Here is a 26,657-nt window from a genome sequence, read left to right as displayed (position 1 = left end):
GGGCGTGGTCTCCACTTGGCCGAAGCGGGCCGCGGTTTCTCCGGAGGCACAGCGGAGCGCGGGGCGGAGCGGAGCGGATCCGGGGGCGGAGCGGGTCCGGCGGCGTGTACTTAAGCTTCCCGGGCCCGTCGCGGGCCGCCCCGGATCCCTTCCCCGCCATGGCTCTCCGGCGCATCTCGTGGGTGCTGCGCGCCCCGCTGTCCACGGCGCCCGCCACGCGCGAGCAGCCCGCCGCGGGCCCGGGGGTGGTGGCGGGGCGCGGGCCGAAGGCAGCCCCGAGGCCGCCGCCGCCGCTGCCCGCCGTGGACTTCGGCAACACGCAGGAAGCCTACCGCAGCCGGCGCAGCTGGGAGCTGGCGCGCAGCCTGCTGGTGCTCCGTCTGTGCGCCTCGCCCGCGCTGCTGGCGCGCCACGAGCAGGTGCGTGGGGGGCGCGAGATCGGGGGGCTCCGGGGCTTCAGGGGTGCCCGGGGAGCCCGTAGCCTCCAGCTCAGGAAGAGAAGCGTTTCCTGCACCGACTTTCCAGCCTCCTAAACTTTTCCTAGACGTCCTTTACAAACGGAAACCCATGCATGTGCTAGGCCGTGGGAAGCTCCTAGACATTTTTGTTCTTTTTTGGTTTTGGGGTCCCACCCAGCAGCGCTCAGGGGTTCCTCCTGGCTCTGCTGTCAGAAATCACTCTTGGCAGGCTCGGGGGACCCTATGGGATGCCGGGATTCGAACCACCGCCCTTAGGCATGCAAGGCAAATAAATGCCCTACCTCCATGCTATCTACCTGTCCGGCCCCAGCTCCTAGAAAGTTGACACGGAGGCATCTCCACGTTGCCCCCCGGGGAAGTCTGGCTTGAGAATCCTCCAAAGGAAAGAAAAGCCTCCTTGCACGGATCCCCCGACTTCTCTCAGAAGCTGTGATCAAGGGCAAGGGGTTCCCCCCAACCCCAGACAGGACCCCTCATTCTCTTTGCATGCATGCATGGGCATCCAGGCAAACTTCCAAGATGGAAAAAGGTTAACATGGCAACGTTGAAAAAAAAAAAAATCCTGTGGACTCCGGGAAAGTTAAAATGCACAACAACAGCTTAGCCCTCCGCTGGCTTTAGCAAGATTTTAATTATTTCGTGGCACTCCCGAGCAGAGTCGGGGAGGTTCTTGCTGGTGGTGGTAATGGTCGTTTCTTCCGGTGACTGTTCTCAGGGGCCAGGAGAAGAGGCTGGGTCATGGGGAAGCAAAAAGCTTTACTAGGGTCGCTGCTGGGAAGGAATGAAGAGGCTCCTCAGCCAATTGGGAGGACCTTTCCACAGAGGTGCTAGCCTGGGGTTTCCTAGGGAGCTTTGCATTTGCACTGAGTACAGAGATAGTACTGGCAGAAGGGTCTATGGGGTCTGAAAGGGCCAAAGTGGGCAGGTGGAGCCTCTGTGGGCCTCTCCATGATTTTTTAGGTGGATGGTGAACAGCCCAAGTAAAGTCATAGCTGCAGGGATTCCTGGCCAGCCAGGGAAGGGGACCAGGAGGGACATTCAGGAAAGTTGGTGGATTGAGGGGTGGGCAGCAATGCCAACTTTTAGAGAAGCCTGAACATCTGCAGGAGGGAGGTGACAGCTAGGGGACAGGAGTGAGGAGGTGAGTCCAAGGCCACCATAGATGTGGCTTGTGGATGGTGAAGACAAGGACCTACCTATGACAGTGGGGTGTCAGGGGACTGTGAGGTGATGAAAATTGGACTGATGGAAGCCATTTTTTGCCATTCGGCTGAGGAGAGAGGCAACTCGGCCTGGGAGCCAATAACTGCTTCTCTCTTCTGGGTGATCCCTGACCTGACCCCCTGCCCTGGGTTTAAAACCAGAGTGGAGGTGAAGAGCCTTAGGTGGCTGCTGTCCAGTGCTGGAGAGGGACTGTGCTGTGGTGCCAGAAGCACTGGTCACTTCTCCCAGTCTCTTTCATGTCCCTTCTGTGGCCTGAGGACACCCTCAAATGGGTGAGGTGCCCTATAGGCCCCCACTGAGCCTGCTCCACCTAAGCCCTGGCTGGGGCCTCACTGGAGGAGATGGCCTTGACCTGATGCTGGGAGGATGGGCTGCCATCAGAACCTGCTCCTTCCCTGACCTCTGGCCAGCGGGTAGATACTTGCTGAGTTGGGGCAATCCTGGGTATACTACTGGGGACTTCTTGGGGGTGGGTATCAGACCTGCTCCTGGGAGCCAGGCTATGTCATATGGGGCCTCGTAAGGGACCTGCACATGCCAGGAGATGGTCCTTTGGGAGTAGGTAGAACATACAAGTCTATCCTGGCAGTGCTGACGTAGAGAAGGTTCTGGAAGGGGGCTGGACACAGACAGGTGGACAGTAGGAGCACCAAAGGGAGGGCCAGAAAGAGGGACCACCGCCACCCTTCCCCTCCTCTGACTTTCATAGCAAAGGGGCACATAAGTGACCAAAGTGCCTCTCAAACCACAATCCACCTGGAGAGCAGGTTTGGGGGGCTTCCCCAGGCTCATAGTACGTCACCCCGGGCACACTGAGTGATGCCAGGATTTGAAAGGGGCCGCTTTGTTTGCGACATGGCTGAAACTGTCTACCAGGCCTCACTGCCTTCTGGCAGGCCTCCCTTTGCCGAGGCAAGCAAGCGCGTGACCCGGTGAATGACCTGGTGGGAAGCCCCTCCCTTGGGGAGCAGGAGGGCAGCAACAAATGCCCAATGTGTGGAGGGCACCAGCCCACAGTCCTGGGACCAGTGGCATTGGTGGCTGTCCTCACACCCACTGGCACAGGGACTGTGTGTTGCATCAGAGGCCCTGGTCCACAAAACTGGATTTGCTGATAGTGGCCTGGAGACTTGTCCTGAAGGCTGGGAAGCCCTCTTGCACACACGGCCAGTTTCTGGGGTGCAGGATTCAGGGTGGGTGTTGTTTTTCATCACCTTGGGGTGATGTTTGAGAAGTTTCAGGGTCAATACCCCACACTACACGGGGCTCCAACTTCCAGCACAAGGTGGGGCATGGAAAGCACATACTTTCAGTTCTTGTGTCATGTCTTTTATCTTTAATTCTTTTGTTCGTTTGTTTGTTTTGTTTTGTTTTTTTGGGTCACACCCGGCAGCACTCGGGTTACTCCTGGCTCCACTCTCAGAAATCGCTCCTGGCAAGCTCTGGGGACCATATGGGATGCCGGGATTTGAACCAATGACCTTCTGTATGCAAGACAAATGCCTTACCTGCATGCTATCTCTCCAGCCCCTTACCTTTAATTCTTATAAACATAAGATGTAGGGTGGGGGAAAATAAAACATAAGATGTAGGGGCTGGAGAGATAACACAGCAGTAGGGTGTTTGCCTTGCATGGAGCCTACCCAGGATCCCATGTGGTCCCCTAGCCTGCCAGGGGCGATTTCTGAGCCTGACAAGTGTTCTCTCCTCCAAAAGCAAACAAAACTAGTAAAAAAAAAAAAAAAAAGAAGAAGAAGAAAGAAGGAAGGAAGGGTGGTCCCCTAGCCTGCCAGGGGCGATTTCTGAGCCTGACAAGTGTTCTCTCCTCCAAAAGCAAACAAAACTAGTAAAAAAAATAAAAAGAAGAAGAAAGAAAGAAGGAAGGAAGGAAGGAAGGAAAGAAAGAAGGAAGGAAGGAAGATTCCTGAAATACTGATTCTAGGAGATAATCTACCTCTCCAAAAAGTGGGGGGTGGGGCCTTTTAACTATTGTCAGACTTTTCCTGCCTTGGAACTGAATTGAGGGGAAGTAGGCAGAGAAATTTCCAGACAGGCATACTAGAATCCTCCCAGCCACAGGGGTCTCTGGGTGTCCTCATTCCTTTTGTTCTGACCCTGCCTGTGCAGGCAGCCACTTCCTCCTCCACTTTGAATCACTTCCTGGAGGTTCCTTGCGCCTTCCTCCGGGCTCTCCCGCTAGGAAGTGAGCACTTGGTCTGTTTTGTTTAGAACTGTGCCAGACACGAAGCAGCTGCTCAGGGTGCCTGAATGAATGATGACAGGCATCTGGGAGGTGTGATTGGAGGAGAGAGCCAAATGGATTGTAGGCAGCTGCTTTCCTTGAGCACATCTGTGCCCATCCCTGCTAATTCTAAGTAGAATGCTCCAGATGGGCGTCTAGCTTGGTCGGGGATCACCTGGCTATGGCCAGACCATGGCTCCCTTCAGCTGGACTCAGGAACTCTCTGTTATCATGTTCAGCAACCACCAGAGGGCCCGCCCCAGGCCAAGCAGTATTTTAGGAACTTGGGAAAAATTTTTTAGGAACATTGCAAAATCCAGGCATTTGCCTTTTAGCAAGTCTCTCCTAATAGTCCTCTTGGGCCATTAGCTGCTAAGGTGTCCAGCCAGTGGGGTTAGGTACATGCCCCTGTTGTCGACAGAGAGTCCATCATGAGTGTCTTTATCTCCCTGTGCTGTATATCAAGACCAGAGGCTCAGTGGTCAGGCACACTTGTGCCCGCCCCTATGGGTGAGTGCTGCCAGTGATGCAGCCAGCTGCCTAAGGTCGTTTCCACCCTTAAAATCAAAGCCCTGAGGGGCTGGAGAGATAGCATGGAGATAGGGTGTTTGCCTTGCATACAGGACAGTGGTTCAAATCCCGGCATCCCAAGCTTGCCAAGAGCGATTTCTGAGTGTAGAGCCAGGAGTGACCCCTGAGTGATGCCAGGAGTGACCCCTGAGTGATGCCGGGTGTGACACATTCCCACCCCCACCCCCAAAATCAAAGCCCTTAGAAGCTGCCAACCCTGGGAATGTTGAGTTAAGACCCTGGGAATGTTGGGGTAGAGGGGCCAGAGCGATTGCAAGTGGCCAACCCGGAATGAACCCAGATTTGATTCTCAGTATCTCACATGGTCCCCCAAGCCTGCCAGGAGCAATTTATGAGTGCAGAGCCAGGAGTAACCCCTGAGTGCTGCTGGGTGTGACCCTCCCACCCCCCAATAAAGTAAAAAACACTAGGCTAGAATGAAAGAGCAGAGTAAGTGCTGGGGATAGAGAAGTCAGGTCCAATACAGCCACAACCCTTTCTCTTTCAGCTGCTTCACCTGGCCAGGAAACTTCTGGGACAAAAGCTCTTCGACAGACTGATGAAGATGACCTTCTACGGGCAGTTTGTGGCAGGTGAAGACCAGGAATCCATCCGGCCCCTGATCCGGCACAACCAGGCCTTCGGTGTAGGCTCCATCTTGGACTATGGGGTGGAAGAGGACCTGAGCTCGGAGGAGGCAGAGCGGCAGGAGCTGGAGTAAGGATGCTGGGCTTCTTGGTCACTGCAGAACCCCCGAGGCTGTATTAGGAAGAGGCTGAGGGGAGATTGGTCAGCCTGACAACAGCAGCTGTCATGGGCACTGTGGCAGGAGGGCCATGTCTGTTCCAGAACTGTGATGGGAGTTTTAGTGGTTAGGATGGCCTATGCGCACTTTAGCCAAAAGAGGCTTCTGCATTTGGGAGGTGATTTAGATTATACCTAATAGTGCTTGGGGGCTACTCTCAGTTCTGTGCTTATGGGGTCACTCCTGGTAATGCTTAGGGGATCTTGTGGTGCTGAATATAGAACCCAGGTCCCTGCCTCCAAGACACACATTTCTATCCATGGAGTGCTCTCCTGTCTCTCTCTCCTCTGTCTTTCCATCTTTTTTTTTTTTTTTTTTTTTGCTTTTTGGGCCACACGGACTTGGGGGACCATATGGGACGCCAGGAGATCAAACCACGGTCAGTCCTACGTTAGCACATGCGAGGCAAACACCCTATTGATTGCGCCACCGGTTTGGCCCCTCTCTGCCTTCTTAAATGGTTGCAAAAGATCAAAGCAGGAAGCAGGTGTGGTGACCCATGAAAATGACATGAAATGAAATGTCACAGACGTTTTATTCTGTGCTAATGGAGTGCAGAGGCTGTGCTGTGACCCCTGGCAAACTTTGGTCCACCCTGGTATTGGGGTTACACTGGCTCCCCCTCCGCTGAGGCATTGCTTTCTGGGAGTCACTGATGATCCCCTGGACAAGTCCATTTCACCATTCCAGAAAGGAACTCTGTAGGCAAGAGAGGCGTGGGGTGCTAGCATGGGGTTTTGGCCCACATTTAGCCCCATGCTGCAGAGCCTGATCTCTGTGGGCCCGGAGAGTGGGAACAGGTGGTGTCTTCCTAACCTGCCTGGGCACCCATGCATGGTCTTAGATAGAGGAATCCACACTATTTCCTGGGTGTGGCCACATGTGAGGCCCAAGTGAGACCAGCTTTGTTTATTTGTAAGAAGCTTAGTTTCTAAGCTGGGGCCCAGCACCCTGCAGGCAGGATTCTTGTTTGATGTGTGACTCTTGCTGAGTTCCGACCCACGTGTTTGATCCACATGGACTTCGGAAAGGCCCTCTGGGAGGTCTTCTGGCTTCTGGCCGGAGTAAGTGTTTGCTCAGGCCCCGAAGGAGGTAAGGAAAGTGTCACTGGAGCCCTCCTGCCCTGGGAACGGAATGTCCCGGCTTTGCATCTGAGCCAGCAGGAGCCAATTGGCCCAGAAAGCCCGGCCCCTGTCTCGAGATTGGCCGAGATGAAGGTGGGGTTGTCTCCAGCTGCCCTATTACTGCCAGGAGCTGTGAGCCAGGCCTGTGGGATGGGGTTTTTGCTGGGTGTTGTGTTGAATAACTGAAGTTAGTTTCTTTTTGTCCTGGGTTCACTGTGGGCTTCTGTCTCCCCCAATCCCCTTGCCCTCTGTGCCTTGAACCTGCACCCCTCATCCTGTAAGACAGTGGTCCTCAAACTTTTTATTTTATTTATTTATTTATTTATTTATTTATTTATTTATTTATTTATTTATTTATTTATTTATTTATTTATTTTGTAGTTTTTGGGTCACACCCGGCAGCGCTCGGGTTACTCCTGGCTATAAGCTCAGAAATCGCTCCTGGCAGGCTCGGGGGACCATATAGGATACCAGGATTTAAACCACCGTTCTTCTGCATGCAAGGCAAACGTCCTATTTCCATGCTATCTCTCCAGCCCCCTCAAACTTTTTAAACAGGGGGTCAGTTCACTGTTCCTCAGACTATTGGAGGGCCAGACTATAGTAAAAACAAAAACGATGAACAAATTCTTATGCACATTGTATACATCTTATTTTGAAGTGAAGAAACAAAATGGGAACAAATACAATATGTAGCCCGTGGGCCATAGTTTGAGGACCACTACTGTGAGACTCCCCCAATGTGGGAGACAGAAGCCCACCATCTACTCTGGTCCTTGAGCTGCAGAATGAAGACCCTGCCCCCGAGGGTAGCCCCATCTAGAGCTGGCATTAAAGATGTCCTCCCAGTGCCACTGCCAAGTGGTCTTGTGCCAAGGGGACGTGGGCCGAGGGGGATAGACTATGCACCATTTTATTGTCTGACTCAAGGGGTCTTGGCCTGGGGTGACTAGTGGTAGTCCCCATGTGGGAAGTTCTGGGGGGACACATTAAGGCTATGGGTGCAGAGGATGTGGTAGTGCCAGCCTCCCTGGGCATAACCTGAGAGTCCCAGAGAGAGTTGAAGTGTCTGATGTCAGGACATGTCTCTGGACAGTGAGGGTCCCATCTGGCACCCAGGAGGGCTGTCCCATAGGAAGCAGGGCTGTAGGGGAGAGAAAAGAGCCTTAGGAAGAGATGGGGCGGTGTTCCCTAGAACTGTTAGAGGACAGAGGCTGGTACTAGCCCTCAAGAGTCTTCTCAGGCTGAGAGCTTTGGGGGCTGGGAAGGAGGACCAGGGCCCTGCCCTGAGAATGGGCTGTGGTGAGGGCACCAGGGAGAGAGGCTGTAGTTGTGCATCTGATGCTGCTCTAGCTGGAGCTTAGGGGTTACCTAACAGTCTAGACATGGCTGTTCTGCTTCCTCTAATGGACTCCATGCTCTCGTGTCTTCCCCACCTATGGCCATGGGTGTTGGCCTGTGGCCCTGTATTTGTACACATGTGTTCTGCTTGTGTGTACCTCTATTTGCATGTGCCTGTGTTTTTACATGCATGTACTTGCATTTTGCCTGTGTGTTTGTGTGCAATACATATGTACATTTTTTTGGTTTTCAGGCCATATGTGGTAGCACTTAAGGGTTACTCCTGGCTCTGTGCTCAGGACTCACTCCTGGCTGTGCTCAAGGGACCATGTGGAATTAAACCTGGGTTGGCCTCATGCAAGGCAAACACCCTCCTTGATGTCCTACGGCTCCAACCCCCACATACGCACATTTTTGTGTGTATGTGTTTGCATTTGCACATGTGTTAACGTGTGTGTTTTGTGTCCACACTTTTCCATGTGCATATGTTTGCCTGTGCCATTGTGTTTGTGTGTCCTTGAGTATAGGGACGTTCTTCCTTTCCCTGTGATGTGACCCCTCTATATCACAAGGGCACTCTTTGACAAGTCATTTCATGGCCATGTAGCCAGCTGACTTTACTGCTGGGCCCATTTCCTTTTGGGGAGTATTTTGGGCCATATCTGGCAGTGTTGGGAGACATTCCTAGTTGAGTGCTCAGAGGTTGCCCCAACAGTACTTGGGGACCATGAAGAATCAGCTACATGCAGAGTACCTTAACCCCTGCACTTTTTTTTTTTCATACCCAACATGATCAGGGGTTACTCCTGACTCTGCACTCAGGAATCATTCCTGATGGTACTCAAGAGACCATATAGAATACTGGGGATTGAACCCTGGTTGGCTGCCTGCAAGGCAAGTGCCCTACCTGCTATGCTATTGCTCTGTGCCCAAACCATCCCTGCACTATCTTTTCAGTTATGTGTTGAGCCTAATTTTAAGTGCTCAGGATGGATGGAGACAGAAATGTCTTTCCTCCCGCCAAGCCTGCTCAGGGCAAGTAAAGAGGCAACTTGCTTCCCAGCACCTTTGGGGCCTGACTGAGTCATTTTTGAGGGGTGGGGATTGGGGCTGTACCCAGTGGTAAATCAGCGACTGCTTCTGGTGGCACTCAGGAGACCATGCAGTACAAGAGATGAAACTTGGGGCTCCCCCCAGGCAAAGCATTACACTCCAGCCCTTTTGAGCCATCTCCTAATCCTCAGCCTGGTCTTGGGGTGAGGGCAGCAGTGGAAATACTCAATGGCGAGTCTCACATAACTAGCCCAGCACTCTCCCCATAGGCAGACTTCTGTCTGGTGAATGCTTGCACCATAAGGAAAAAGGGCATCATTCCAGGGTTACCCCATTCTGCTATCTCTGCTGACAAAGCCCCAGATCAGTGGGGACTCTGTGTCTTGTCTCCTCTCGGTGGGTGTCTTTATCTGGTTGTACCTGGCCACAGGGGTGGGGAACACTCTACTTTTCCTTATTCCCAGCCCGGCTGACTGCCCCATTGTGCTGCAGAGGCAGTTGCTGTCTAGAGTCCCTCGCTGTTGTGCTGGTTCTGTCAGTGTCTGGTGCTTGGAGCACTGGTCAGCTGTCCTAGCGCCTGTCCCTGTCATCAGGTTGCTTTGTTGCTGTGTGCAGAGCCCCTGGCCCCTGCCCCTGGGACTTCAAAGTGTTCAAAGTCCCCCTATATGGACCTGTAAAATATAACCCACATTGTGAGATTACCCCAGGCACCGTATCTCCAACCCCAGATGATGGATCTGAAGATGCAGAGTATCAGCAAAGCATTATTAATAAACGCTAGTAAGGGTCAGTGGCTTTTTCCTCATGGTGTCATCTCCGAGGGCCAAGCCCAAACTGATTTTTCTTATCTCAGAACCAAATCCACCAGGGTGGGGCAGGGCTGAGGATCCAGGTGGGCTTTTGCATATCAAAAGAGAGATTTAACAGGAAGATGGGTGAATGCCTTTGCTTGGGTATGATTTTATAGAGACCCAGGATTGCACAAGGCTAGGCTCCAGAAGGAGGCCACTGGGACCCCAAATTTGTTTTAGGCCCTGGAGACCAATATATCCCTCTTGAGGTCTTTTGTCCTGCTTTGCCTTTTTTTCAGGGTTTTGCCTTTGCCCATAGTGTCTCTGGGGTAAAGATGGTTCTTTTCTCTGTGGGGGTATAGGTGGGGTGCTTGAACTTTCCTCCCGGTTAAGGGGTTCAGGGCTTTAGTTCAGCCTCTAGTCTGCCTCCTTGAGGGGAACAGGCTTGGCCCTCACTGCCCATGTACTTGCTGGTGCTCACTCTTTGACAACCAGTATTCAGGACAGCAGAGAGAGTACAAGTGGCCTGGGAGATGGCTCAAAGGCTGGAGCCATCTGCATGTGGAATCTAGGATTGATCCTGCATTGTATGATTCCCCCGGATATCACCCTGGAGTGATCATTAATACTGCCAGGTGTATCCCTGCAAAAGACATAATTCAGGGGCCGGAGAGATAGCACAGCGGTAGGGCATCTGTCTTGCAGGCAGCCAATTTACAATGGATGACGGTTCAAATCCCGGCATCCCATACTATCTCCCTGTGCCTATAAGGAGCGATTTCTGAGTGCCACCGGGTATGGGCTTCCCTCCGAAAAAAAGACATGGTTCAAGAAAAAAAAAGTTTTTAGAGAGCCTGAGTGATAACACAGCATGTAGGTGCTTGCCTTGCATGTGACCATCTCGGGTCTCCTGAGCTGCCCAGAAGTGATTCCTGAGTGCAAAGCCAGGTGTAATCCTGAGCATCACCACATGTGACTCAGAAACAGAAAAAGGTTTATTTGGGTGCTAGCAACCAGAGAAAGTGGTAGACCTATTTTGGTCGCTATCTCCTCTGCTGGTCACTGCAAGTGAAAGTGATGTTCATAGCAGCACATTTTGCAGATAAGTGTGTGTGGGGGGGCCCATTAAATTTCCTGTGGGCCATGGTAGGGCAGTACATCCTCCAGGCATAGTCTTGCTTATCTGCTCCAGATTCAAAGGTTGCTATGTAAGGTTGCATATCCTCACCTGGGGCCTTTGGGGGAAGGACAAGATAAGAACATCTGTCCTTGGCTGGAGCAGCAGTAGAGCAGGTAGAGTATTTGCCTACCACGTGGTTGGCCTGGGTTTGAGCCCCACCTCCCAGATGATCTCCTGAGGATGCCAGGAATGATCCCTGAGCACAGAGCAAAAAGTAAGCCCTTAGCACTGCCAGATGTGACCCCAATACAATAAAAAGAATGACTATCCCTTTTAATTTTAAGTCCTGCTCTACATTTATTCGGATGCTGGTTTTGGCAGGGCCCTGACCCTTGTCCTCCTCTTCCTGCCCACAGGTCCTCTAGCTCGGTTGTGGAGAAGGAGGGCAGTGGTGAGTACTGGGGTAACTGGGAGAGCCCCTATGGTGTGTCCCACACAGCTGCGGGTCACCTGCGCGGGCTAGTCTGGACTCTGTTCTATTTTTATGGGGGGGGGGGTCACACCCAGCGATGCTCAGCAGTTACTCCTGGCTCTGTGCTCAGAGGTTGCTCCTGGCAGGGTAGGGGACCATATAGGATGCCAGGATTTGAACCACCATTGGTCCTGAATCATGCAAGAATGCCTTACTGCTGTGCTGTATCTCTCCGGCCCTGGACTCTGTTCTTGGCCGTGATTCCTTGGAAAGGGGGAATGCTAACAGGTGTGAGGGGGGTGGGTTTGGGAGAAGGGAGAGGTGGGTGGTGGCCACCATGGACCCAGGGTAGTGGGGTCACATGGCTCCTAAGGGCCTGCTCGGTGTGGCTGCTCTGGTATCTGGAACATACTCAGCCCACCACCCCCTTCATCAGAACTAAAGTCAAATCAAACAGCACCCCCATTGCACCTGAGGCAGCTCCGACTCCCCACTTCATGGTCCTGGTGGCCTGTGGGAAACTGGCTAAACTGGCTTCCACAGGCACCAGTAAGCGGGAGAAGCAGTACCAGGCCCACCGCGCCTTCGGGGACCGCCGCGAGGGTGTCATCAGCGCCCGCACCTACTTCTACGCCAATGAAGCCAAGTGCGATGGCCATATGGAGACATTCCTGCGTTGCATCGAGGCTTCAGGTGAGCCCTTGGCCTGCCTGGCCTCTGGAGGAGATGCTGGCAGGGCCACATCCACTTCCAGCTAGAACCAGGTAGGTGGAAAAGGGGTGTGGGAAGGCAAGCCCAGAGGTCCCAGAGGTACCCGGGGCAGGACCCTGGCTCTGCCCTGCCTCTGTGGGGACTGCACCAAGGTCACAGAGCAGCCCTGAGGAGCTTTCTTTCTGGGGAGCAGACCCCGGCCCCGAACACTGGAAGGCACAGGAAGTGGGAGGTCCCATGATCTCCTGTGGCTCAGCCTGTCTGCATCCCTAGGGCGGGACTCCACAAGTGTGGGCACAGTGGCCTGTGTGGGGTTCAGAGCCTCTGCTCCCTAGTCCTGCTTTTCACCTCCATGGGCAATGTAGTAGCTAATGGCCCGAGAGAATGCCGAGTCAGGCAGAGCTGGTCATCAGGGCTATGTAGGGGACAGGAAGTTGACTCCCTCGCCTCCTCCTTACTGACCCACTTGGCAAACAAACCTTTCCTGTGCTGAGGGGCTTGGGGGGCATGTGGGCACAGCTGGCCTTGGTCAGGGAGCTGAAGCCTGCTCCAGCGCAGGCATCTCCTCCCCTGCGGAGCCTCACTGCTCTTCCTGTGACTTCTGTCAGGCGGAGCCAGTGATGATGGTTTCTCAGCCATTAAGCTCACAGCTTTGGGGAGGCCTCAGTTTCTGGTAAGTACTGGAACCTCCCAGCTACATAGAGAGACAGTGCAGGAAGTTCGGGCTGCCATGAACATTAGGTGAATGTCTCATGGGCTGCTATATCTTGGCTGGGACTCAAGCACATGAGAGGGTGGGAGGGGCCCCGATAGGTGGGGTGGTGCAGGGCCCCCTGCCAGTGCTGGGACCTGTCTCTGCAGCTTCAGTTCTCCGATGTGCTGACCAAGTGGAGACGGTTCTTTCATCAAATGGCTGCCGAGCAGGGCAAGGCGGGGTTGGCCGCCAAGGACACGAGGCTGGAGGTGGCAGCACTGCAGGTGGGGTTCCTTTCTGGAGGCTGGGGAGAGGGCTTGGACCAGGAAGGAGCAGAATAGAGGAGCAGAGACTGAGGAGGGGCTAGTGGGAGGGCTGACTGGGGTTGACCTGCAGACATCAGAGTCCTGCAGGGAATAGCTGGCTGGAGGAGACTGACCCATCTGCAACAGAAGCACAGTAGAAGTCATGATGGTAGGGACTAGAGGCAGTTATCTTGGTTCGCATCCCCAACACACCACCAGGGTGTACAGTACAAGGCCAGGAATGGCTCCAAGAAAGGCAAAAACTATGACAAAATATGGGGCCAGAGCGGTGGCACAGGTGGTAGTGTGTTTGCCTTGCACATTCTAACCTAGGATGGACCGCATTTCAATCTCCCATGCAGGAGTGATTTCTGAGCACATAACTAGGAGTAACCTCTGAATGTCATTGGGTGTGGCCCAAAAACAGACAAACCAAAAATCTAAAACAAAATACAAAGAATAAACCCATAAAGATGACCTTAAGCCAAAGGTGTAGAAACCAGAGATAGCATAGCTGTAGGGCATTTGCCTTGCAGGCATGACCTAGGACAGATGGTGGTTTGAATCCCAGCATCCCTTATGTGCCCCTGAGCCTGCCAGAAGTGATTTCTGAGCATTCTGAGCACAGAGCCAGGAGTAACCCCTGAATGCTGCCAGGTGTAACCCAACCCCCCCCCCCCCCACGGTGCAAAAACCAGCAGGGTATGGGGTAGGATGGGTGAGGGGGCAGGTAGCTATATGAGTGGGATGTGACCGCCAGTGGGGCTACCACTTCCTCATTGTGCCTTCCCCAGGAAAGTGTGGTGAAGATGGGCATTGCCTCCAGGGCAGAGATCGAGAACTGGTTCACAGTGGAGACTCTCGGCGTGTCGGGGTAAGAGTGATCCTGCTTGAGAAGATGGGGACACAGCCCTGACCCAGGCACACTTGCAGCTGAGTCTCAGAGCCACCCCTGGTCACCCCTTCCTAGAGCTAGGGGTTCTGGGGGGATTTTCTCCCTGAGATTTGGAGCAGGAGTTAGCGGAGGCTGTGAGCTGAGGCCTGAGCTAGGTTGGGTGGAAGTGTCCTGAGCCAACAGGGCTTCCAGAATCATCCATGTACTAGTGGCTGAGCCTTCCAAGAACCTTGAGCCCCATCAGGCTGTGGCTTTTAGCCACCTCCCAAACATGGCCATCCTTGTTCCTGTTTGAAGAGGGGACAATAGATCTATTTGACTATCATGTCTTGCCCTCTTTGCTTTCATGGTCTGGTTGCCAGAAGAATGCTGTCCCTTTAGCTGTCCCATTTTGTCCAGTATCCACACATGCTGCTCACTGGGGGTCATGACCCTTGGGCTGTGTTGTAGACACATATCTGGCTGCAGAGTTCCTGGAAACCCTCGGTGCTCCAGGTCTCACAGCTGGGCTGCTGGGATCATGCTGGGGCATGCCAGCCATCTTGGGAGAAACCTATGACTGCACAAAGTGTTCTTTGCTGCAGGGCCATCCCCCATCTCCTTACTCTTATCAAATGGAGACTCTCAGGCTGGTTTCTGGGCTGGGCTTTCGACCTCTCCTGTAAGAAATGGGCTGCTTTGGGTCCCTCCTCCCCTGGCTAATGATCTTCTCCCGCAGCACCTTGGACTTGTTGGACTGGAGCAGCCTCATTGACAGCAGGACCGAACTCTCCAAGCACCTGGTGGTTCCCAACATGCAGGTGATGGTCCCTTGGCCCTGTACCCCATGGCAGCAGGAGGCCAAGAAGGGTTGCAGCTGGAGATGTGATGGCGGAGGTCTCTTCCAGACCCCATGAGACTCTGTAGTTAGGAAGGACCTCACTAGTATTCGACAGAATCCAGTGGAGTCTACAAGGAACTCAGGCAACCTTCCTAGTCCTCTGGCCTAGCAGGCTGGCTCACTCCATACCTCGGGCCTGAAAGTGGGTTTTGTTTGAGGTCCCTGTGCAGTCCCCACAGACCAGTGGGACCCTGTCAGGTAGCAGGTAGCACTTGGTCAGGGTTCTGCCCCATTCCCCAGTTCTAGGAGTGGGTGAGGAATGGATCTCAATGCCTTAAGCCTCAGCCTGAGACAGGCTTTGGAGAAGTGCTTGGTTTCCCGAAGTTGTTGTATTCCACAAGCCCTGTCTAGCCACCCGGCCAGACTCTGGGTTGGTTGGAGTGGGGCAAATTCCAAGTGTCAGACCACCAGCTTTGCATGTGAGGGTGCTCCTGGCACCACATGGTCCCCCAAGTACCTGCCAAGAGTGGCTGTGGCACCTGAAGGTGTGCAGAGAACAAAAGAGCAAATGTCTTCTTGAGCACTTTCCCTGGTTGGGGCTATGTTTTCTGGGTGGTTAAGTGATCAGGAGCCACTTAGCTTTATGAGGGAACAGAAGGGGGCCAGGGCCAGGAAGGTCGTGACATCTGCGGTGCAGGCTACATCTGGCAACATGGAGTGTAGGGACCTCTTCCTGTGCATCCTCAGGGCAGGCATGCAGACAGGATAGAGGAGGAGCCTGAATGGTCCTGAGAACAAGTAGTGGCAGTCCTCCCAGCAGCATGTCCTCTCAGCCCCACTGGGCCCTGACCACTCTGTCCTTCCAGACAGGCCAGCTGGAGCCTCTGCTGTCTCGCTTCACGGAGGAGGAGGAAAAGCAGATGACACGGATGTTGCAGAGGATGGACGTCCTGGCTAAGGTCTCAGACCCTAGAAGGTGCCCGGTGTGCCGGGCATGGGGAAAGGGTTGTTCAAAGCACTGGGGCCCCTGATGCTCTGCTCCCCTGCCTGCCCCTCTAGAAAGCCACCGAGGTGGGCGTGCGACTGATGGTGGACGCGGAGCAGACGTACTTCCAGCCGGCCATCAGCCGCCTGACGCTGGAGATGCAGCGGAAGTTCAACAAGGCCAAACCGCTCATCTTCAACACATACCAGTGCTACCTCAAGGTGGGTGTCAGGGGCGTGCGCCCCTTCTCCAGGTCTCAGCCAAGAGGGAGGAGGACGGTGAAGGCTCTCTTGGGGTCCATCATTCGGTGTGCCTGCATCCCCCGTCCTCATGCATGACCAAATCTCCCTCTCGCTTTTAGTGTGTGTGTGGTGTCGCAGGGGTTAATCTCCCTCTCGGTGTGTGTGTGTGTGTGTGTGTGTGTGTGTGTGTGTGTGTGGTGTCGCAGGGGTTACTCCTGGCTCTATGCTCAGAAATTGCCCCTGGCAGGCTCTAGGGACCATATGGGCCGCCAGGAATTGAACCAAAGTCTGTCTGGCCGTGTGCAAGGCAAATGCCCTACCGCTGTGCTGTTACTCTAGGTGGAAGCTTTGGGGCCCTGCTTAGTACTTGTCCAGACTATTGCATGGACCTCAGGGAGCCCAAGGTGACCTCTAACCCCACCATGAGTTGAATGTGATGTGGGTGGTGGGAGTCCAGGCTCAGGGAAGGACCACAGACTGCACCCCCCTTACCATAAACACACAGGGTTGTCCCCAGGCCGCAGACATTCCCACTGGCTCCATTCTTGGGAACAGGCCAGAGGGCTTTCCCCACACATCTCCCCAAGACCCACTCAGCCCCACCTATGCACAAGGGGCACCACCCTCAGACATTGCTACAGGCCCCAAACTGACTAAAGCAGGGATCACTGGGGTGGAGACTCATCTCGGCCCTGACCGCACAGGAAGCCTACGACAACATCACCCTGGACTTGGAGCTGGCGCGCCGTGAGGGCTGGTGTTTTGGGGCCAAGCTGGTTCGAGGAGCGTACATGGCTCAGGAACGTGCCCGCGCTGCAGAGATTGGCTACGAGGACCCCATTAACCCTACATACGAAGCCACCAATGCCATGTATCACAGGTATACCTGTCGTCTGTGGCATCTTGGAGAGGGGAGTGAGAATTTGGTGATGCCCCTCCAGTGCCCCGGGCCCAGGAAAGTCCAATGGGACTGAGCCTTTGGCCCTGTGGCTGGGACTACCCCTTCATCGACTGTTTGCTTTTTCTGTATCGTTTTATTTTGGGATTTGGGGCTACACATAGGGGCTGATCCTGGGCTGGTGCTCACGGGTTATTCCTGGTTGTATTTGAGATATAGAGCAGTACTGAAGATCCAACCCGGGCCGCCTTTTATTTATTTATTTATTTTTTGGTTTTTGGGTCATACCCAGTAGTGCTCAGGGGTTATTCCTGGCTCTGTGCTCAGAAATCGCTCCTGGCAGGCACGGGGGACCATATGGGATGCCGGGACTCGAACCACCTTCAGTCCTGGATTGGCTGCATGCAAGGCAAACGCCCTACTGCTGTGCTATCTCTCCGCCTCCATCAGCCTGGGCCTCCTTAAGGCCTGCAATCCAGCATTTTGCGCCATCTCCCTAGCCCCTGGGTATTTACTTTTTAAAAAGGGAAGGGGACATATCTGGATGTGCCAAGCTTACTCCTGGCAGGTCTCAGAGACCATATGGGGTCCTGGGGAACAAATGTACATGGACATACGCAAGGTGACTGCTCTATGAGCTTATGCTATCAACTCCAGCTCCTACAGTGGGTTTTATTTATTTATTTATTTATTTATTTTCGGTATTTTTTTTGTTGTTGTTGTTTTTGGGCAAAACTCAATGGCACTCAGGGGTTACTCCTGGCAAGTTTGGCAGGCCATATAGGATGCCAGGGTTTGATCCCAGGTCAGTTGTATGCAAAGCAAATGCCTTACCCGCTGAGCTATCGCTCCAGCCCTATAGTGGGTTTTCAGACATCAGATTTCCAGAGCCTGTGCTGAGCTGCACTCTGAGCCAGCTCCCACCCGGTCTTGAATTTACACCTGGATGCCCAGCTCTCCGCATCTACTTTTGTCCCCCTCCCTCTCCCCGTGTATCTTGCTGAGCTTGTCATGGAGCATGGCCAGGCTGAACGCTGCTTTTTCTAAGAGTGCAGAGATGGCAAAATCAGAGAGCCCCAAAGTCCTTCTTGGGTCTCCTGCTCTCCACTGGGCAGTGCCTACTTCCTGTGTGTCCTGGTCTGAGCTGTGTACTTGGCACCCCATCCTCCTTGCACTGTGGGGTCTGAGATCCCCGCAGGCACCAGCATGCAGGGCCATCATGACCCTCTGGTGCTGCCCGTATGTACACATCTATCTCTCGAGCATTCTGCTGGCCCTCCTGTCATCACCATGGTGACCCTGGCATGGTCTGACCTGCCTCACACTCGGGGTGAAGTCTCAGCTGCTGTATGCCCCAGGGGCATAGGGGACCTCTGGGGTGAAGAGGGTCAGTTGCTCCTCCCCTGGCTCTGCAGCCTAACCCTGCCTGCCAGCCCGGCCGGCCCAGGCTCATGAGGGTTCTCTCCAGGTGCCTCAATTACATCCTGGAGGAGGTGCAGCACAGTACCAGAGCCAAGGTGATGGTGGCTTCTCACAACGAGGACACAGTGCGCTTCACGCTGCGCAGGTAGGCCTCCTGGAGTGTAGTGGGTGTGGGGCTGATGTGTGGTTTGCAGCCTGGGTTTGCCCACGCAGGCCTGCCTCCACGCCTGGCTGGCTGCATGGAGTGCCAGGGAGCAGGAGGGCTACTTGCAGTCTCTGGCTTTTAAACTTAACGCCTGACTTAGTAAGGACCGAAGTACAAAAAAATAAACATCATTAGGTGATTTAAGTAGCTTCTTGAAATGCACAAATACACTGAAAATTCCCGTGTCACCTTATTTATAAGTTACTCAATAATATTTTTAGTCTCTTGCTTTGTGGCAAACCTCTAATTCCAGAAGCCACGGAGAAGCCTAAGGCGAGGTCAGCTTGCAAACATACCTGCAGAAATGCATATTGCTTCCCCTTCCCAGGACCAGAGCAAACGGGGTGGGGCTGCCTGCATGAAGAAAGAGGCTGCAGGTGTCTGGCAGAACATTCTGGGACTTCACTGTGCCCCAGCTGTGCTGGTCTGCTGCTTCCTGGGGAGGCTGTACTGAGAGACCACACTGGTCATATGGTCATTGCTGCCATCTTGGCAGGGCCCTAAAGTGTCTTTGCTGTGATGAGGCTGTTCTGGGGACGGATGGGGTGGGTAGGACGCAACTAAGCTCTGCTAAGTGGCCATCATCTGCCCCTTTCCTCCTCAGGGCACCCTTATTTCTCACCTTTGAGTGATCCATCTTTACAGACTGTAGGACTGGAGAGATCAAATATTAATGTTCAGCAAAATTAGTCCTAAGTCTTCTAAAAGGAATACATCGAGGTGTCAAGTTTTATTTCAGAGAGCCACACTCAGCAGTGCTCACAATGGGGACCATAGGTGCCAGACATCAAACTTGGGGATCCCATGGCCGGTGCCTGAGTTCCAACCTTTTGCACCATCTCCCAGCCAAAACTATCTGTCAGCTGGAATGCTTGACTTCCCCTAAATCACTGTCTCTGTTCAGGGGACCCCTGCACCCTGGTCAAGTACACCTGTGGGTACAGGCCTGACAGTGGTGGTGCAGGGCTGATGACAGACCCACACTTTAGGCTAGAAACTTAGGCCAGCAGACTCAGACACTGACAGACACAGAAGCAATCTGTTCTTGGGAGAGTATCCTTTCTCTGCTGCCTCCCTGTTGGCTTGGTGCAGCTTCTGCCCTGGATGGACTCAGCCTCCTTTCCCTCAGTGCCCAAGGGCAGAGGCTGGGCTCTCAGCCCACTGCTCAGAGCTCTCCTGAGGCCTACAGAAGGCTGACCTATGGGAGGTGGGGAGAAGGAGGTGTGCTCTGGAGAGCTGCGCCAATCTAAATCAGGGTCCTGGATGGAGGGAGTTGTCACAGATGAGGCAACACATAAATATGACAAACTTGGATATTTTTGTTGGTTTTGTTGGTGGGCCACATCCAGTGGTGCTCAGAGCTTATGACTCATTTTGCTCACAGATCACACCTGACAGTTTCCAGATTACCATAGGGGGGTCTCTCTGGGCTGGCTGTGTGCAAGGAAGCGCCCTACCGACTATACTTTCACTCCAACCCCAAACTTTGGTGGGGAGGGGACTTTTGCTAAGTTCTGGGGAAGGGAGGTGAAGATAGGAGATGGGCCAGAGATGGCACTGCCCCATACCAATGTCAGAACAGCACTAATAGAATCATAAACAATGTTAATTGTGAACTTTCCAGAAGCCACACTGAAAGAAAAAGGAAATTTATGTTGTTTCACATTTCTGTTAGACATCTCAATTAGCTCAACAAATCTAAAACATCACCACTTAACGCTGCATTCGGTAAAACTGCCGCTGCTTCTGGTCCTGCAGGTGTGGCACCTGTGGCAGTTCAGACATGGGGTCCTCATTGGTGATGACTGAGGGGGACAGAGCAGCCAATGGATGGAAGGATGAGGGGTGGGTTTCCAAGCTGACAGGCTAAGGAAGGGCCACCCAGAAGGCAGAGCTTCCTCAGATCCTCAGGAAGACTTCAATGGGCCTATTTACTGGCCAAGTGATGAGAATGGCACCAGTCCTATTCCCTGGAAGTAGGCTGGAGATGAGGTCAGGCAGCAGGGGATGGAGTTTGGGGCTTTCCAATGGGAAGGGAGATCTTCGGCCTGAGTGTGAGAGCAGGCCGGAGGATGCAGATTCATGAGTGGAAGGAAATCTGTGGAGGAGGAGGCTCACGCACAGCCTTGTCCAATGACAGGATGGAGGAACTAGGCCTGCACCCCACGGATCGCCAGGTATACTTTGGACAGCTACTGGGCATGTGTGACCAGATCAGCTTCCCACTGGGTGAGCTGGCCTCCCTGGGATGGGGGGGGGGCAGCTTGGGGTGGGTGCTGGGCCTGGGTCTCACTACCTCTGCCCTGGGTGCAGGCCAGGCCGGCTTCCCCGTGTACAAGTACGTGCCTTACGGCCCCGTGATGGAGGTGCTACCCTACCTATCGCGCCGAGCACAAGAGAACAGCGGCCTCATGAAGGGTGCCCAGCGGGAGCGGCAATTGCTGTGGCAGGAGCTCATGCGGAGGGTCCGCACTGGTGACCTCTTCCACCAACCGGCCTAGGGCGCCTCTGTGCGCCCCCATCATTAGGCTCGCCTACCTTGGGCTGTGGCCTCCCAGAACCCGGGGTCCCTAGGCTGATGCCACATCATAAGCCACCCCCCCAATCTCAGACTCATGAGACCACCTGGAAGTGTGACTGGGTGGGGCCACCTTATACCTGTTAAAGGCACTGAAGTATCAGGAACAGCTTTGAACAAGTGGATCTGGCCCATCTATGCCCACTCCACTTCCCTGGACGTGAAGGACAACTTTTCCCATGCCCACAGGCCCCCACTCCCACAGGCCATCAAACTGCATAGGTGGGCTGTGGCCAGGCTCAGGCGGCGTCCTGTTGAATAAACCACTATTTCTGCAGCTTGAGGTTCTCAATCAGATACACATCAAACTCCTTCCCGTGTGAGGGGTTAGCAGCAGAGGGAGTGGCCAGGAAAGCCAGTGAAGGCAGTGGGGTGTCTGCAGAACTCTGTCCTCAACCCAGCCAATCCTATAACTTGGGGTGATACCAGTGGAGACAATATATTCCTAGTGTGGGCGCCCCCAGTCTCTTCCCCAGCCTTGCTGCCTCTCACCCCCGCTGCCCTGGTGAACCCCGCTGCGGCCGACCAAACACAGACCCTAGTAGCAGCATGTGGTCCCAGGGCTTCTCTGAAATGCCATCTGCTGGTTCCTCTATAGGTCAGGGCTAGTGGGTGAGGCCCAGGCTGGGCCCTGGACACCACACACACAGTCACGTTTGCAGGCCACACTGAGCATCTTAATTCTCTGGGTATGTGGGGTGTGAGCCTTCGAGTCTCCCTGTTGAAGCAGGGGTAAGCCAGGACAGGCACAAGGCCTGGGGCCTAGCTGAGGTGGAGACGTGGTAGTTCAGTAAGTGCTAGAACCGTCAGCACATTCTTAGGGCAGCTGGGCTGGTTTCCCTTTATGAAACTATCCTTGCACTTGTTCCCAGAAATCCAGATAAAGGTGGGTGGGTGGCGGGCACAGCCCAGGTCCACATAGTCCATTTTGGGGGTGAGGGGAGCCCCTCCTGCAGGCTTGGAGCTGGTGGCAGATGAAGACTCACTCCATGCTGCTTCAGCAGCTCATGGCCATAGTGCAATGAGCCCGTGTTCCAGTCTCTATGGGCAGGGCAGCCAGTGACAGAGGGACCAACCACTACAGGATTGCCTTCCCAGCATGGCAGCCCTTCTGCTGCAACTTCCGGATAAGCTCCAACAGGTTCATCTGCAGTGTCAGCTCCTGAGCGCAAAGGGGCTGCTGTGAGGGCCACGGAGACACCAGAGGCCTTTACCCACCCCCTCACCCAAAAACCCAGCACCAAGTCTGCCTGACGGCTAAACAGACCCCAGCAAGCACCCATGGTTTGATTTCCGTGAAGCTGATGGGGGTCCGCCCAGGAGGGGCCAAAGGAGACCCCCCACCTCCGCAGGGTGCCCAGGGGGGTGTGCAGGGGTAGTGAGTGGACAGTCCTTTGGGCTAGGCACAGACAAGAACTTTCCCACAGCCTCTCTGATGTCCTCCCCACACCCACATGCAGTCAGGGCTCTGGGACTCCCATTTCACCAGATGGTGGCAGGGCAGTTCTGGGACTGACCTGTGGGTTGGTGGTCACATAAAACCCAGTGACCCCAGCCTTCTCCAGCGTGCTCTGCTGGTCTGCTACTTTCCGGTCCAGTTCCAGTACGATCTTCTGGTCCATGGCTCGCTGCTCTTCACGGATCCGGTGCTCCACTGCCTGCGATCGCCAGGGGCACATAGGAGGTGATAAGAGCAGTAAGGGGGCTGTGGGCCTCAGCACCAATTCCACCCCCAGTTCATTAATGCTTTAAACTCAAACTTCTGGCCTGCCACCCCTCTGGCAGCTCCTAGCTTCCCCGCAGCTCCAGTTCTGTGATCAGCCCTCACATCCAGATGCACCTCGGGCATTCCTGCAGGCAAACCTGCCCCAAGCTATCCCTCCAGGTTTCTTCTGCCATGCCTGGCACTGCTGACAGCCTGGGACCATCAGCAGCTGGGCCAGACAATGGCCCCACCACGGTTTTCTCTGAGCCCGTGTATGTCTGTTCCCCATGCACAGTTTTGGAATGCTGGGGGTTCACCTCCCCAGACTTCTGGCTTGCCTACAGGCACGCCAGCTATCTGTCACCACACCATAGTCCTTGCACACCAAATATGGTCACTATGGTCGCTGTTTAGAACCTGTCCTGGCCCTCCCCATGAAGGTCAGTCTTGGGGAGCAGATGCGGAGGAGGAAAACTCAGGCCTCCACTACCTCCCAGTCCAGACCCTCAACATCCTGTCTCCTCTATGAAGAACCACATACCAGGTCTTGCTCCTGGCTGAGCCCCAGTTCCCTTACCTTTGGGCCCTTGGGCCCAGGAGGCTGCACCTACCTCCAGCTCCCGCTGCTGTGCTGCCTGCAGCACAGGCATGTTGTGGGGCCGGCAGGACTGCTGGGCTTCCTGGTGCTTCTGCCGCAAGGCCTGCCTGAGCACTGGGGACCAGATCATAGAAGCTGTGAGCAGATGGGGGTGGGGAGCACCTGTTCCCTGACATGTCGCCCCTTCTAAAGTCCCCCACCTGTACAAAGCCCTGCATGGGAGCTAGAAACCTGCCAGGCTCCAGGCACAAACCGGGGCTGGAACCCAAGTCAGCAAGTCCTTTCTCCAGCACTGAGCCTCAAGGATGTCTGGAGACTTTCGGTTGTCACCAAGAGGGGAGGGCATCACTGGCCTCTAGTGGTAGAAGACAGTAATGCTGCTAAACAACAAATCAGTGGCCTGTCTTGAAGCTGACCTGTCACTGGCTATGGATGACAGGAGTTTCCACTGTGATTTATGGGAACATGGGAGATTTGGTGAGGTCTAGGATGCTGCATAGATTTAGGGCTAAAAAAGACTTCCTTAGACTATTCTTTCAATTTCTCTAGATGCTTCTTTTCTAAATGAGAAGTTGGGAGAAACCTGAAGGTGGAATATCTATCTGACGGGTCAAGGCATGACCCAGCAAACCTGTCATGAGTGTGTGTGTGTGTGTGTGTGTGTGTGTGTGTGTGTGTGTGTGTGTGTGTGTGTGAGAGAGAGAGAGAGAGAGAGAGAGAGAGAGAGAGAGAGAGAGAGAGAGAGAGAGAGAGAGAGAGAGAGAGAGAGACCTGAGAGCAGTGAGGCTCATGAAACTTGGAAGACTAAATGTCTAACTCAAATGGGAACATGCTCAGGGGCAGAAGATCACATGGGAATAGTCTGCACAGCCGATACAGATCTTCGCGATACGAGTCAAGAGTTGCCAGGGGGAAATCCCTGGGTGACAGCCATGTCTGTGTCTGTGTCTCTATGTCTGTGTGTGTCTGTCTCTCTGTGTCTGTCTGTTTATATATGTGTGTGTGTCTGTGCCTGTCTCTGTCTGTCTCTCTGTGTCTGTCTGTCTGTGCCTGTCTATTTGTGTGTGTGTCTGTCTGTGTGCTTGTCTCTGTGTCTGTCTTTGTGTGCCTGTCTGTGTATCTGTGTGTCTGTCGTCTGCCAATGTCTGCCTGTCTGTGTGTCTGGTGTCTGTGCCTGTCTGTGTGCTTGTCTCTGTCTGTCTCTGTGTGCCTGTCTGTGTGTCTATCTGTGTGTCTGTCGTCTGCCAGTGTCTGCCAGTCTGTGTCTGTCTGCTGGGCGGCCCGGCGCACCTCGGTGCTCGTTCTGCAGGCGCAGGCGCTGGTTGTAGAGGCTCTTCTCGGTGAGGTGCTGGATCTCGAGCAGCCCCTGCACGATCTCGAACACGGTGCCGTCGAGGAGCGCCAGGGCCAGGTCGCTGAGCGTGGTGTAGGACAGGCGCTGCTGGAAGGAGCTAAGGGAGCAAGGGGCGGAGCAGGGTGAGCGCGGGGCGCCGGGGGAGCCTCCAGGCCCATCCCACCCCTGCCCGGGATCCCGCTGCACCTGGGCAGCTCCTTCACCAGGCTCTGCAGGGCCGACAACAGCTGGTAATGGCGCTCCTGCTGCCGGGTCCCGTCCGACGCCTCCTCGAAGGCGCCGCCGTAGCGCTCCATGGCGCCCGACTCCGCGAAGTCCTAGCGGAGCGCGGCGCTTTTCGCGCGCTTTACGACACTTCCGGCACCGCCCCCTTGATTCACGACACTTTCGGTTCGCTCGACGACCCCCCCCCCCCCCGTCCCTCTTCCGGGTTTCTGATGGAAAGTCACGCTTTGTCTTCGTGGTTTTACCTGCCGACCCCGCCCGCGAGACCGTAAAGGCCGACTTCCGGGGCGGGACCTGGAAAGCGCGAGATTTGGATCTGTAACCGGAAGTCCACCTTAGGGTCTGAGCGCTTGAGACCTGACTCAGGGTCAGTGCCTAGTTTGAGTTCTCTCTGGTGATGGTGGGTCCTCAGCTCCTCACCACGGGCCTTCATTTTCCTCCACGTTGTCTTCTTGGCATGAATAAGGAAAACATAAGGAAAAAAAGGGCCAGTTTCTCAACTCAGCTTGGGGCATAGTTATTTTTGACCCTCTACAAATCATTTCTTTTTTTCTTTTCTTTTTTTTTTTTAAGAAGGGATGGTAATATTGTCTTGACTTCTTCTTTATGGCCCCCAATGCCAAAAACACAAAAACAGTGTTTAATGAAAGAGAAAAAGATCAACACTCTGAAGTTTTGATATGATTCATTCATTATGTTGATGAAAAATCATTGTATCCTGAATATTTAACATTTTAGAAACACTGGGATCTGCTTTTGTTTTTATTAATATCTTTATTTAAACACATTAATTACAAATATGATTGTAGTTGGATTTCAGTCATGTAAAGAACACCAGCCCCCCCCTTCACCAGTGCAACATTCCCTTTTTATTTTAATGTTTTGTATTGGGGGTGCTACACGTTGTGCTCTGGGGGCTACCCCTGGATTTGCTGAGGTGGGGTGGGGTTGTTCCAAATACCCTCCAGTGATTCCAGCTGAGCTTTCCTCTGCAAAGCATTTGCAGAACTTTGCTTCGGCTTAGCTCTTTGAGCTAGCAATCCAGTCTTTACAGCAGCACTTTAAAAAAAGCCAAAAAAAGTTGTTTTTTTATTTTTGTTTTTGAGCCACACCCAGCAGACCTCAGGGGTTACTCCTGACTGCCCTCAGAAATCACTCCTGGCACTCTCAGTGGACCATATGGGATACTGAGGATCGAATCCAGGTTGGATGCATACAAGGTGAATGGCTTACCCACTGTGCTATCGCTCCTGCCCAAATTTATTTATTCTCAAAAAATAAATAACTGCTGGAGAGAAAGGGAGGTGTTTGGGAGTATTTGGGGGCTCACTGGGGGGCACTCCTTGGAGTTAAGTGCCACTAAAAGTTGGGATGGAATAGGAACCTGTAAAGAAAAATTTGAAGAGCAGAAGCAGAAAAAATGATGGAGTCAATTTAGAGAGAATTTCCCTCTCCTTGATATCTGGTCACAATACTAGTATCTTAGTCCATCACTTTGGCATGAATCCCTCTATCCTTGTCTTTCTATATGAGTAATTCCCAGACAACCCTGGTTCTATTGTTTTTAAAGTAACAGTGATTTTTAACTAAGCAGGTTTCAAATATAGGCATGGCAGCGCCCTTCTCCACAAATGTTGATGTTCTTTCCCCAAGTTGTCCAGAGCAGTTTCCCCCCCCCCAAACATGCTGTCTTGACATATGGAGTTAAGGCCCAGTGGACCTCACACTGAATATATATATATATATATATCCTAAAAGCACGAAGGTGATGGCAGAACCCTCTGAAGAGGAAGGAAAGT

General features: G+C 53.7%; 2 protein-coding genes across 2 annotated transcripts; one reads left to right on the top strand and one right to left on the bottom strand.

The window, feature by feature from the left end:
• The first annotated feature begins 201 nt into the window (after positions 1-201).
• PRODH (proline dehydrogenase 1) lies at positions 202-20,999 on the top strand. The gene is made up of 14 exons (XM_049764611.1): positions 202-419; positions 5,024-5,232; positions 11,166-11,200; positions 11,765-11,914; positions 12,541-12,605; positions 12,794-12,910; positions 13,726-13,805; positions 14,545-14,626; positions 15,513-15,605; positions 15,706-15,852; positions 16,578-16,753; positions 18,240-18,338; positions 20,539-20,627; positions 20,712-20,999. The coding sequence occupies exons 2-14, from the start codon at positions 5,075-5,077 to the stop codon at positions 20,897-20,899; spliced, it is 1,479 nt and encodes a 492-aa protein (XP_049620568.1). The 5' UTR covers positions 202-419; positions 5,024-5,074; the 3' UTR covers positions 20,900-20,999.
• Positions 21,000-21,451: 452 nt separating this feature from the next.
• Positions 21,452-25,003, bottom strand: DGCR6L (DiGeorge syndrome critical region gene 6 like). The gene is made up of 5 exons (XM_049764664.1): positions 24,820-25,003; positions 24,570-24,730; positions 23,293-23,393; positions 22,494-22,634; positions 21,452-22,138 (listed from the first exon to the last, which is right to left on the bottom strand). The coding sequence occupies exons 1-5, from the start codon at positions 24,927-24,929 to the stop codon at positions 22,055-22,057; spliced, it is 597 nt and encodes a 198-aa protein (XP_049620621.1). The 5' UTR covers positions 24,930-25,003; the 3' UTR covers positions 21,452-22,054.
• Between the last annotated feature and the right edge of the window lie 1,654 nt (positions 25,004-26,657).

The sequence above is a fragment of the Suncus etruscus genome, chromosome 17 (genome assembly GCF_024139225.1).
Source record: "Suncus etruscus isolate mSunEtr1 chromosome 17, mSunEtr1.pri.cur, whole genome shotgun sequence".
Classification (NCBI taxonomy): Eukaryota; Metazoa; Chordata; class Mammalia; order Eulipotyphla; family Soricidae; genus Suncus; species Suncus etruscus.
This window is presented reverse-complemented; position numbering and strand designations above follow the sequence as displayed.